General features: G+C 31.5%; 1 protein-coding gene across 1 annotated transcript in view; it reads left to right on the top strand.

Annotated features, from left to right (window-relative positions):
• atp8b1 (ATPase phospholipid transporting 8B1) overlaps nucleotides 1-13419 on the top strand; it is a 36682-nt gene that overhangs the window by 18548 nt on the left and 4715 nt on the right. Inside the window, exons 7-22 of the mRNA XM_042747770.1 lie at nucleotides 15-87; nucleotides 765-835; nucleotides 2649-2731; nucleotides 3044-3184; nucleotides 3271-3383; nucleotides 4851-5041; nucleotides 5125-5333; nucleotides 7485-7528; nucleotides 8353-8509; nucleotides 8721-8909; nucleotides 8999-9111; nucleotides 10612-10776; nucleotides 11031-11142; nucleotides 11226-11301; nucleotides 11387-11510; nucleotides 12692-12983. Of these exons, the coding sequence (XP_042603704.1) occupies nucleotides 15-87; nucleotides 765-835; nucleotides 2649-2731; nucleotides 3044-3184; nucleotides 3271-3383; nucleotides 4851-5041; nucleotides 5125-5333; nucleotides 7485-7528; nucleotides 8353-8509; nucleotides 8721-8909; nucleotides 8999-9111; nucleotides 10612-10776; nucleotides 11031-11142; nucleotides 11226-11301; nucleotides 11387-11510; nucleotides 12692-12983 (2153 nt within the window). The remainder of the gene's footprint in view (nucleotides 1-14; nucleotides 88-764; nucleotides 836-2648; nucleotides 2732-3043; nucleotides 3185-3270; nucleotides 3384-4850; nucleotides 5042-5124; nucleotides 5334-7484; nucleotides 7529-8352; nucleotides 8510-8720; nucleotides 8910-8998; nucleotides 9112-10611; nucleotides 10777-11030; nucleotides 11143-11225; nucleotides 11302-11386; nucleotides 11511-12691; nucleotides 12984-13419) is intronic.

The following is a 13419-nucleotide window of genomic DNA, read 5'->3' as shown; positions in this document are numbered from 1 at the left end:
TTCTCATTTTTCAGGTTTGAAGAAACCAGATGGATGAACCTACAAGTTGGTGACGTGGTCAGACTAAAGAAAAACGAATTTATCCCGGTGAGTTATTTTTAAATCTATTTGCTTTCCTGTTGAGATTTTATTTTATTTTATTTTATTTTATTCATGCGCCATTTGAGTTTTGTCTTCATCTGTTGTAGAGCATTTATACATTATACAAATAAAAAAAAAGATTAAAAAATGATAAAAAAATTACATTAAAATAAATAAACTGATCCATTAAATTAACAATTTTTTCTGAGACATGTAGATTTGCTATATGCCATTTTAAATACAAATAAATATTTAATGAGATATACATGAAATAAAATAATGCAGATTAAAATATTTAACTGATATAGCGTAATATTTATACATTTAAATATTTAATAAAATCTTTTTAATTTTTATTTCCTTATTTTTATGTTTTATGATATTAGTGAAATATCCACTTTAAGAAACCTGAAGTATATCTCATTATTGTCTATTTTAATGAGAGCCTGATTGAATTATGCTTGTTTCTGGGCTTTTCCCTATTTTTATGTATCCTAATTATTAATAATTTGATTGTTATTACATTACCTTGAATATTGATTTGGTTTCATGTCATGTTTATGCTCCATTCTGCATCTAGTTTTTAATGTATGTTTCTTCACCCCTCCAGTCACTTCATTCATCAGTTTGATGTCATGTTTTAGTTGGTTTCTCATCCTCACCTGTGTTTTGACCTCATGTAGGCCGATATTCTGTTGTTGTCCAGTTCAAATCCCAACAGTCTGTGTTATGTAGAGACGGCGGAGCTGGACGGGTGAGAGACACCTTAAACACACAACACACCATGCATTAGTTTATTAAGCCTCTGAATCACACTGTTGCAAATTTCCACACTTTTAGACAACTATTTCAACACGCAATGCCTATTTTAAGATGATTTTTTACAGTAGTCATAATCGACTTGTTCTGGCCAAAACCAATGCATGAATCAGTTTTTGTGTAAATTGATGACTTCATGTCAGCATTACGAACGCTCATTGAATGGAAGTTGTGTAATGGATTTGTTCTTTGTCTCGTACATTTCAGTCCAAACACAATCGCTTTATTTAGTTTTCTTTACGTACAAAAGAATCATAATTCAGGTCCTGGCTTTGTCTGTCTGTGAACTTTTGAATAGTTTCATTAATATTAAAAAATTGTAAATGTAATATTTAAATATTTTATTTAAAATATTTAATACGTTTTTCAAATGCAAGTGGTGTTTTAAAATAAGAAACTTGAAGTATTTCACATTAGTCTATATTTAAATAGTTTTATGGATCCTAATTATGAATCATTTGATTGTCATTACACACCCTTTGTTTCGGTTTATGCTGGCTTTTTCTCCATTTCTAAACATTTTTTACATTTTCACTCCATTTGTTTTAGTCCAAACACAACACATTTTGTCTTTTACATACAATAGAATCATAATTCAGTTCCTGTGTTCGTCTGTGTTTAAATTGTTTAATAAATATTAAAATATTTGATTGATATAATTCATATTTAATAAAATTTTTATTTTCATTAAAATTTTTGAATGCTTAAAATGTTATAATATTAGTGAAATATCTACAGCGAGAAACCTTAAATTGATGAATTTCACTGTGTTTATGGATCCTAATTCATTACACACACCTTAAATGTTCATTTGCTGTCATGTTTATGCTTGCTTTTCCTCTGTTTTACATTTTAAAGTATTTTTCCATTTCATTTGTTTAAACTTGCTTAATTTAGTTTTTTACATACAATAGAATCGTAATTCAGTTGCTATGTCTGTGTACTTTTCCATTGTTTCATAAATATATGTAATTTTAAATATTATTTATAAAACCGTTCTCATTTTAATATAAGTCTTTTAATGTTAAAAATATTATAATATTGGTGAAATATCCTCTGCAAGCAACTTGAATTTGAAATAAAATATATATGTGACCCTGGGCCACAAAACCAGTCATAAAGGTCAATTTCTCAAAATTAAGATTTATACACCATCCGAAAGCTGAATAAATAATCTTTGCATTGATGTATGGTTTGTTAGGAGGACAACATTTGGTCGAGATACAAATATATGAAAATCTGGAATATGAGGGTGCAAAAAAAAACTAAATATTGAGAAAATCACCTTTAAATTTGTCCAAATGAAGTTCTTAGCAATGCATATTACTAATCAGAAATTAGGTTTTGATATTTTTATGCTAGGAAATTTACAAAATATCTTCATGGAACATGATCTTTACTTAATATCCTAATGATTTTTGGCATAAAAGAAAAATATATAATTATTACCCATAAAATTAATATTTGGCCATTGCTACAAATATACAACACAAACATAAAACTGCTTTTGTGCTCAAGGTTCACATATATAAAATAAAATAAATACGAAATATATATATATATATATAAATATATATATAAAAAAAATCTATAAATAAAAATAATTAAATAAATAAATAAATAAAAATAATATTGAAATTAAATGTATATTTTTCATTGCTTCATGAAAGAGGACGGGAGTTGGTTTGAGTGCTTCTTGTTGTCAAATGACTTTTATGAGTGTTGTTTCTCATTGTTTGTTTGTCCAGAGAGACGAATCTGAAGTTTAAGATGGGTCTCAAGGTGACTGACGAGCGTCTTCAGGAGGAGGATCAGTTGGCCCGCTTTAATGGTGAGTGTTACACCTATTATAGTATAGTACAGACAGACTTGGACACAGACCAGCAGATAATCTGTGTGCGAGTAGTTGCTTGATTGTGATTTTACATGCATAAACACGTTTTGGCCTCAAACCATGTGCTAACCAGGTGCGGCTCGTGAATATCCAGCATCCAGCATCATTTTTCTGTCCTCACTAAAAACAAAATGCTGCAAAATGAGTGCTCAGTGAAATTTCGAAACCAAGCAACTTGCAAATGTTAATGCTTCCGTGTAACCATTCAGAGAATTTGCAGTGCAGTTTCTCGTGTTGTGTCTTTCTCAGCGTTGATCATGTGTGAGGAGCCCAACAACCGTCTGGATAAGTTTGTGGGAACGATGATCTGGGACGCTCAGAGTTACCCACCCGAACAACACAACACTCAGATCATACAATACAAGAAACACAAAACTGACCCACGCCACGGCCATATTCACATTTCAGTTCAATACACTTCTCCGACCGACACACTCTCACGATCACGGTTCAGCGTGTGTTTGTGTTTGTAAAAGCAGCTGTGATGTTTCGTTCTACAGGAAATGACACTAAAATCATGAGGAACGGAGGGAAGACCAGGTTCAAACGCACCCTGATTGATAAACTCATGAACTACATGGTCTACACGGTCAGTTAAACACAGTTCACTGACACCCACAAGTCATTATGTATATTGCTATTTATGCATTGTGTATTTATAGAGGTTTGTTTTATTACTTTATTGATAGAGGTGTATTTAATTGTTTTATTTACCGAGAGTGCTGTTGAGTTTAAATGTAGTTATGCAAAGTGATTTATAGAAGTTTAATTTATTTATTTACAGAGAATGCACTCATACAATGTATTTATTTTTATTTATAGTGCTTTCATAATTTTATTTATCTATTATTTTGTTTATGGAGAGTGCATTCAAATTTTATTTTATTCAGCATTTTAATTTATAGTGAATTTATAGTTTATTAGTCTTATTTACAGAGAGTGCAATTTTTAGTTGTATTTATTTATAGAGTATTTATCTATATTTGTTTAAATCATTGTTTGTTTATATTTTCACTTTTATTTATAAGTGCATGTATATTTTATCTATTATTTTTGTTTATAGAGAGTGCATTTTTCTTTATTATATTCAGTATTTTTATGTATACAGTAGTTTATACAATAATTTTATTTATTAATCTTATTTATAGAAAGCACATTTATTGAATTTTGTTTACTTTATTCAGTATGTTTTTTTTATTTTGTTGTATTTATTTATAGAGAGTGCATTTAAATAGTTGTCATTATTTAATATTTGTAATTTTACAATTATTTAATCAACGTGAATTCGGATTTATTTATTCTTTTTTATTCATCGAGAGTGCATTTATAGAGTTTATTTATATATTTAGATTTACTTATAGAGTACATTTAAAAAAATCTTTATAGAGTTTGGGTTTTAATTTATTAATCTTATTTTCAGAGAGTGCTTTTGAGTTTATTTGTTTATATAGTACATGGTATAGATTTTTTTTTATTTTTCTTTATATAGACCATTTGTAGAATTTTATTTATCATATTTATTGTGCAAGTTTTATATTTTTATTTATTAATCTTATTTACAGAGAATGCATTTGAGTTTATTTATTTATATAGTACATGGTATATAATCTTTTTACAATTTTTCTTTATATAGACCATTTGTAGAATCTTATTTATCATATTTATTGTGCACGTTTTATATATTTGTTTTTATTTATTAATCTTATTTACAGAGAGTGCATTTGAGTTCATTTGTTTATATAGTACATGGTATAGATTTTTTTTTATTTTTCTTTATACAGACCATTTGTAGAATTTTATTTATTTATCATATGTATTGTGCAAGTTTTATATATTTGTTTTTATTTATTAATCTTATTTACAGAGAAGAGAGTGCATTCGAGTTTATTTATCAATAGATTATTTTTTTTATTTAGACCATTTGTAGAATTTTATTTATTTATCATATTTATTGTGCAAGTTTTATACATTTGTTTTTATTTATAGATAATGCATTAATAGCCTAATAACACAATGCAATAAATCCTTTCTCATCTCTGTCTGGTTCTCGCTGTAGATCTTTGGGTTGTTGGTTTTGTTGTGTGCTGGTCTGGCCATCGGACACACGTACTGGTACGAGAGCATCGGCTCGAAGGCCTGGTATCTGTACGACGGCCTCGGCTACTCTTCATCTTACCGAGGCTTCCTCAGTTTCTGGGGCTACATCATCATCCTCAACACCATGGTGCCCATTTCTCTCTATGTGAGGTACGACAGCAGCCTCTCCTCCGCTCTCAGAGCACACAGATGGCATTGTTCTTCAGATAACTCACTGGTTTTTGTTCCCTCAGCGTGGAGGTGATCCGCCTGGGTCAGAGTAAGTTCATTAACTGGGATCTGCAGATGTACTACGCTGACAAAGACACGCCGGCCAAAGCCAGAACCACCACACTGAACGAGCAGCTGGGGCAGATCGAGTACATCTTCTCTGATAAAACCGGCACGCTCACGCAGAACATCATGGCCTTCAAGAAGTGCACCATTAAAGGACGCACTTACGGTGAGACAAACCACCAGCCTTGCATTTAGAGAAACTTTGTAAGCAAGCTAACCCTGTAAATATCTTAGTTGGTACAACAGTTTCTAAATAATCAACATAATCAAAACTTCTTGTACACAACAGGTTTATTATAGCTTAAACTAAAACTATAAAAAAAAAAATACATTTTAGTTGCTTAAAATAAATGGAAACATTTATGGAAATAAAATAATATATATAAGAAACTACTGTAGTTGCCAAGGCAATATTTCTCGTTTTTTAGATTTAGATTATTTAATTTAGATTTAACTTAATGTACTGAAATAACAAAAAAATATAAAAAAAAAACAAAAAAAAAAAAAAATAAAAAAAAAAAACACAAAAAAAATACAAAAACAATAAACAAAATTACTAAAACTTTAAAATAAAAATTATGTAAAATATAAAATAAATTTGAAATATAATTTGATAAATTATTAAAGTCGTATAGCTGCTTTATTATCGTCAAAGTCCTTTTAGTGTAATTATACACACAGTCACCTTCAGCTCATGATTTATGTGTGTTTTTACAGTAAAATCAGATTTTTATATAGTGAGCATGAGAATAACTTTGATATTCTTAGTAATATTTCCGAATGAACACTGGACTGAAGCAACTTAGGTTTACTTGATTTTCCAGATATCATTTAAAAAAAAAAAAGTGAATATGCTCACCAAGCTTTTGAGGAACGTTTATTTGTTCTTATCTCTCAATCGTCATTGGATTGCACTGCATTATATGTTTTGACCATTTAAATCCCCTCTAACTAAGACATATTATTGGAGATATAGAGTGACAACTGATATTTATATAATTTTATCTAAGTATCTGCTATACTGTTAGAAACATATTTTTGAAATCATCTGCACCAAATTGCATATTTTTGCTCAGTTTGGGCCTCAGAATATGTTTTTTCCTCTATAATATCACCACATCATAATACAATATCAACAAAAAAATCATGAATCAAAAAAAAAAAATTAAGTTTTTCTAACTACTATTTGACATGTAAGGCTTTACAGGGTTAAAACATGCAGCCAAGTTGAGTGAAATTTAACCACTTGTTATTGAGTTTTTATCTGTCAGACCAGTAGATGCATTTAAATCAAGTATGAAAAGAGCTGATACAAGTGTTGAATGTATTTGGAGGTGTGTCAAAGGCGTGTCGTGTCTGATCGGATATAATCCTCAGCCCTCACGTTTATGTCTGTGACTCCAGAGACGTGTGTGTGTGTGTGTGAGACTGTGGGAGAGATTTGAGGCTTTAGTTTCACACAGGTCAGGTTTCTGACCTGGATGAGTTTAAAACACGCTGACACCTTCGACCTTGCCATGAAATAACTTGATATCATCTGTTTTGTGCTTCAATAGCACTCCTTTACCTTGATTACATCACATTATTAGAGGCTATTACAGTTGCTCATGCTTATAAAACTCTAACAGGGAGTATTAAATGAGTGACTACATGCAGTCTGCACTCAGAAGTGTGCTTTAGGGGCCATTTACACGGCAAGTTTTCAGCCAAAAACTGGAAACTTTTTATGCGTTTTGACTGTTCGTTTACACAACAACGGTGTTTTAGAAACTGAAAATGCATATTTTTGCAAGTTTCTGTTATGGTTTCCGTGTAATGCGCGTGCGTAGTACGTGTTCGGTATGTAGACATGCGCAGTACGTGTTGATTTTAAAGGCAAGCATGAACAAACATACACATCAATGGCGGAGTACATGGTTCTGTTGTTGCTGCTCAAGAGTTTGCTAACGCTTCTTCAGCAAAGTGTGGATTTACTTCACCAACATTATAACATATAATCATAACGTCTCTAAAGGTACTGTTTACTAATAAGGTGACAGCGCCAACTACTGGCCTGGCATACGTAATGCAGTGTTTTTGGCCGTTTTCGTGGGTATGTGTAAACGTGAATCGTTTTGAAAACATTGTTGTTTATATGTGAAACTTTTATAAAAATGCAAGGGAAAAACTTCAGTTTTTGACTACATGATAGTCAAACGTAGCCTTAGTGCGTTATCTAGCACTGTTTAAAGTGCTATTATTTTAAAGTCTTGTTGCTTTAATATTGCAGTGAACTGAATCAGCGTGATAATTGAAAGTGCTCTGTGTTGATCTATAGGTGATCCCACCAGTGCAGACGGTGTGGCCTTGGACCGTGGAAAGGTACGTATGCAGAAAGCATTTTAGAATTTTTATTTATTTACTTATTTATTTTATTAGTGGTTAAAAAAGTTGATTTATTTACTATATAATTTTAAAATATGTGATACATATATACACTGTCTATGCATAGTTTTTATTTTATTATTTATTTATTCATGGCGTATTTTAAAGCGTATTATTAAAGCGTACATTTATGTAGTTTTATTGATAGTCTGATTGATTTTATTTATTCTTTATTAATAGAGAGTGCATTAACAGTTTTTGCTGAGAGTACATTTATCATTGTATTGATTGATTGATTAGTATTTGTTTTTATTGAGAGTGTATTTATAGTTTTATTGATTGATTGATTAATTATATTTATAGACATTATATACATTTATAGACATATATATTTACATAGTTTTATCTATTGATTGAATGATTGATTTTTATTTATTAAAAGTACATTTAGAGTTTTGTTTGTTTGTTTATTTAATTGTTTTTATAGAGAGTGGATTTATAGGATTTTATTTTTATTTATAGAGACTACACATTTATTTTTATTAATCTAGAATGCATTCATAAACTATTTATTTGATTTATGTTTTATTTATAAAGTGCAGATTTGTATAGTTTAATTTTATTTATTAACTTTAGATAGTGATTTTATTTATAGAGAGTACGTTTATTCATTTTATTTATTACGTATTCAACATATGACGTGATTTCATTCAGTTTAAGCTAATGTCATTTTAACCTACTCTTTTAACTTGACGTTTTTTTGTCAAAATCTTTGATTAGTCACAGATATTAATTTCCCTTTCTCTCCCATTTTTACTCAGCCTGTGGATTTCAGTTGGAATAAACACGCCGACAATAAGTTCCAGTTTGAAGACAGTTTCCTCGTTTCTTGTATCCGTTCGAAGAAGGATCCGCAAATACTGGAGTTCTTTAAACTCCTGTCCTTGTGCCACACCGTCATGGTGGAGCATAAAGGGGGTGAGGAGATAAAAATATCATTATCTGCTGAGATTATGCAAAAATAAACCATTCACACAGTAATCAATCATGTTTGCTTTCATCTCAGAATTATATAGCTTTCTTAATCCTACTTTGTGTACTATCTGATCGAATCAGTCAAAAGTTCAGAAAAATGCAGCAGATATTATTTAAAGTTAATTTATGTACTGCTTGTTTTCTCTGTGTTCAGATGAGCTGGTGTACCAGGCCGCGTCTCCTGACGAGGGCGCTCTGGTCACGGCCGCACGCAACTTTGGGTTCGTGTTCCTGTCCCGAACGCAGGACACCATCACCATCATGGAGCTGGACCACGAGGAGACCTATGAGATGCTCGCTCTGCTCGACTTCAACAGCGACCGCAAGCGCATGTCCATCATCCGTGAGTCTCCTCCTGCTCTTTCTGTTCTTCACTTCCTGTCTGTCAGTCACCGGCCCCTGTTTCTCACTCTTGTGTGTGTTTGTGTGTAGTGAGATTTCCAGATGGTAAAATCCGTCTGTACTGTAAGGGCGCGGACACTGTGATCTACCAGCGACTGGATGCCAATAGCCAGAATAAAGAAACCACGCAAGAAGCTCTGGACGTGAGTACTAACACTATTAACAAATTCATTTGCATATGTTAATGAGGTTCAGCATGCCATTGCAAATTAAAGGGACACTTCAGCCAAGATATCATCACATAATTTTTTTTCCATGCAATGCAAAGAATTTTTAGAAAATGTTTAATGGAGAATTTATAAGTACATTTACATTTTTTAAACACTTTAAGCTCCAAAAAGTAGAAAAAAGCACCATAAAATAGCATAAAAGTACTCCAGAAGCAGGGCTATTATATTTAACTAAAATTAAGACCATAAAACCAGGAAAATAAAACTTGAAATTAGTGCTGTCAAATGATTAATCACGATTCCAAAATAAAAGTTTTTGTTTACATAATACTGCGTGTACTGTGTATATTTATTATGTATATATAAAGACACACACATATAGCATATATTTTGAAAATATTTACATGTGTATATATTTATAATATAAATAATATCATATATAAATATATTTAATATATAAACATAACAAATTTTTCTTAAATATATATATATATACATGCATGTGTGTGTATTTATATGTATATACATAATAAAAATACACAGTACACACACACATATATTATGTAAACAAAAACTTTTATTTTGTATCCATCAAACATCTAACAACAATACTACAAAAAAAGAAATAAAATTTAATAACAAAAACAAATATAAAACTACTTAAACTTATTTAGCAAGGCACCATTTCTCATTTTAATTTAGTTTATCTTGATGCACTAAAAAGTAAAACTAAAACTGAAATAAAAATTTATAACAACTACAGACGTTTTTTTTAATAATAAAACGCACAAAAAATGCTAAAATTAAAATGAAAACAGAAAAACTATAATAGTATCTCATTGGTACTAAAATAATCCAGATTCAAAGTCTCAGTAGGCATAGGATTGCTTTTTGTGAGGAACAGACTGTAAAGTTGATGCACTGTCAGATTTGATGGCATTGACACCAATCATAACTTAATAATACTGGTTTCATTTTTCTGACATATTAGAGTCAAACGTTTTTACAGAGGGGATTTTTTTATTGCTCAATAAATCATAAAATACTGTGAAAAAAATAATAGGAATAAAATCAGGAAAATTATATATAAACAAACCCCTCTGTAAAAACTTTTAGAATATAGATAAAAATAAAACTATAAATCTTTATGTATGTGTGTGCTGCTGAAGTTGAGAAAAAATTCCTTTAAACAAAAACATCCTTTAAATATATGTATTGTATAATGTGCAGTAATACAATCGAATTATATATGAACACACCCCTCAGTAAAACCCTTCAGAATATTATGTATTGTAATTGAAATCTACAGATTAAAAGTGCAGTAAGATAAACAATTAAATGTTTTCTTTCCACTATTCTGAAACAGCACATTATGAAAAGCCAAAATAGGCCAAAAAAATTTTCCTGTAGTTTCTTGCTTAAAGCAGAAGAATAGCATGCATTGTGTGCTAAACGGTTGGATTCTTCTTTCAGATCTTTGCGAACGAGACGCTGCGAACTCTGTGTCTGTGCTATAAGGACATCAGTCAGGCGGAGTTCGACGCCTGGTCTCAGAAACACCAGGCTGCAAGCGTTTCGATGGGGAACCGTGACGAGGCTCTGGACCTGGTGTACGAAGAGATCGAGAAAAACCTTCTGGTAGGGAAATAAGAAAGGAAAATCAGTATTCATTTCAGGGAAGGGACTAGTGATTGACTGATATGTGTCCCTGGAGCACAAAAGCAGCTTAAGTCTCTGTGGTATATTTGTAGAAATAGCCAAAAAAACATTGTATGGGTCAAAATTATCAATTTTTATTTTATGCTAAAAATCATTAGGATATTAATGTGTGTATATCTCTGTGTGTGTGTGTGTGTGTGTGTGATGAATGTGTCATTTGTTTATTGTTTCAGTTGATTGGAGCAACAGCCATTGAAGATAAACTTCAGGACGGTGTTCCAGAAACCATTGCAAAACTGGCCAAAGCTGACATCAAGATCTGGGTTCTGACCGGAGACAAGAAAGGTGAGTGATGCTCGTGAAATACTGTGTTATTTTAAGCGAGGTAGGTTTGATTTCTAATGGGTTTTGGTTTGTCTCATACTCAGAGACCGCTGAGAACATCGGCTTCTCCTGCCAGCTGCTGACCGAGGATATGAAGATCCACTACGGAGAGGACGTGAAGTGCGTGTCAGCTGACGTCTGTGAATGTGTCAGTGGCTTGAGATTCAGCGTCTGGTTTCTGACTCTCTTCTTTTTTCTCTCTCAGTGTTCAGCTGAGGAACAGACAGACCCAAAGGCGCAACGACCCTCAAGGACGCAATAAGAAGCTGAAGGAGCAGTTTTTCACAGAGTCCAGCAAGAACGCCCTCGTCATCACTGGAGGCTGGCTGGTGCGTTCATCAAACACCGATCCACTCTCACACTATCTGTCTAGGGTCACCAGATTTCTCATGGTTTAATATACAGCATACACACACACACACACGTACAGACTGATTTATATAGAAATAAAGAAGCAAGTTACAAACCAAAAGACAAATACCATAGATACAAATTAAATATTAAATAAACTCATTTTTGTAATACAGTAGGTTTAACATGTATACATTTATTTAATATCTTTTGTCGTTTGAGTAACATTAATAAAACAGACAGGTATTTAATTAGGCTGCTGTCCCTTTAAGACTGAATGATTCTGTGTGATTCCGCCTTTCTATCCCGCCTTCACTTACTGTAAGTTAATCGATAACCAGTTGTGATTGGATGGTAATTTTGTTCTTGATTAGGCTGTTCTCACATGACAGGACAGTTCTACTACTCACTCTGATCACCCAGTCGTAAAGAAATGTTGAAATATGGGACAAAACTTGATTTTTTTTTCTAAATAATTCGGGACCCTGTATCTGGATTCATTTATCAGACCCTTCTTTTGACAGTAATGTAATATGCATAATGTTAAAATCTTTTCAAGAAAATTTTCAGTTGATATTGTCTACAATAATTTCATTTCAGCAAGCTAGATTGTTCAAAAATATTGGCGTTATATGAGTTGTTCTGCCAGATATCTGCAAGATATGTTTCTTTTGTATATTTCTTAAAATTAAAAAAAAAAAAAAAACACACAAAAAAAATTATATATAAAATATATTAAATAAAAACATCAAATAAACAAAATCAAAGATATACAAACAACCAAAAAAACCCAAAAAAAAAAAAAAAAAAAAAAAACAATTATTGAAAACTGGAGTAATGATGCTGAAAATTAAGTTTTGCATCACAAGAATAAATTACATTTGAAAATATATTCACATAGAAAACTGTTATTTCAAAGTTAAATATTATTGCACATTGCTACTATTACTGTATTTTTGATCAAATAAATGCAGCCTTGTAGTGTAATATTCAAATTTGAATAAAAAAAAAGACTGATCATAAATCTACATTTTGGCTTTATCATTACCTTTAAAATGGAAATAAATAAAGTTCATCAGGACAACAGGAGGTGAATAAAAGATGTTAAACACTGAAGATCTCCATCTATCATGGACACTGCTCTCTGGTTTCTGTGCAGAATGAGATTCTGTATGAGAAGAAGAAGAAGCGGCGTCGCTTGCGTCTGAAGAAGCTCCGGAAGCGGTACACAAACTCCAGCAGCGCTCCGGACAGCAGCCAGCCCGTGGACGACTGGGAGAAGGAGAAGAGACAGGAGGACTTCGTGGACATGGCGTGTGAATGCAGCGCGGTGATCTGCTGCCGTGTCACGCCCAAACAGAAGGCCAACGTGGTCAGTCTGGTCAAACGCTACAAGAAGGCCGTGACCCTGTCCATCGGCGACGGAGCCAATGACGTCAACATGATCAAGAGTGAGTGACCGCTCAGTCTGATTCCATTCAGATACTATCATAATGATTAATAATATTTAGAATGAGTTTTTATTGTTTTATATTTTAGCATGTTAATTTTTGTTAAAGTTTTAGTAATGTTGTTTTGTGTTTTTGTCATTTTTATAAGTTTGTTTAAAATTAAATTTAAACCAAACTAAAAAAAAGTTAAACTAAACCAAAATTAATATGTTGTTTAGGCAACTAGTTAAATTAAGATTTTAGTTTAGAAATGTTTAGTTCAGAAGTGAAGGTTTAGAGGCAACTTTAAGTTCTTTTGTCTAGGTTTTTATTTCATTAAATTTTCTGTTATGATTATAATTTTAGTTAAAGTTTTAGTAATTTAGTTGTGTGTTTTTGTCATTTAATGTTTTATTTTATGTCTGTTTTTATTATTTATTTCAGTTTTAGTTATTTT

Source organism: Cyprinus carpio, chromosome B21, assembly GCF_018340385.1.
Source record: "Cyprinus carpio isolate SPL01 chromosome B21, ASM1834038v1, whole genome shotgun sequence".
In the NCBI taxonomy this organism is placed as follows: domain Eukaryota; kingdom Metazoa; phylum Chordata; class Actinopteri; order Cypriniformes; family Cyprinidae; genus Cyprinus; species Cyprinus carpio.
This window is presented reverse-complemented; position numbering and strand designations above follow the sequence as displayed.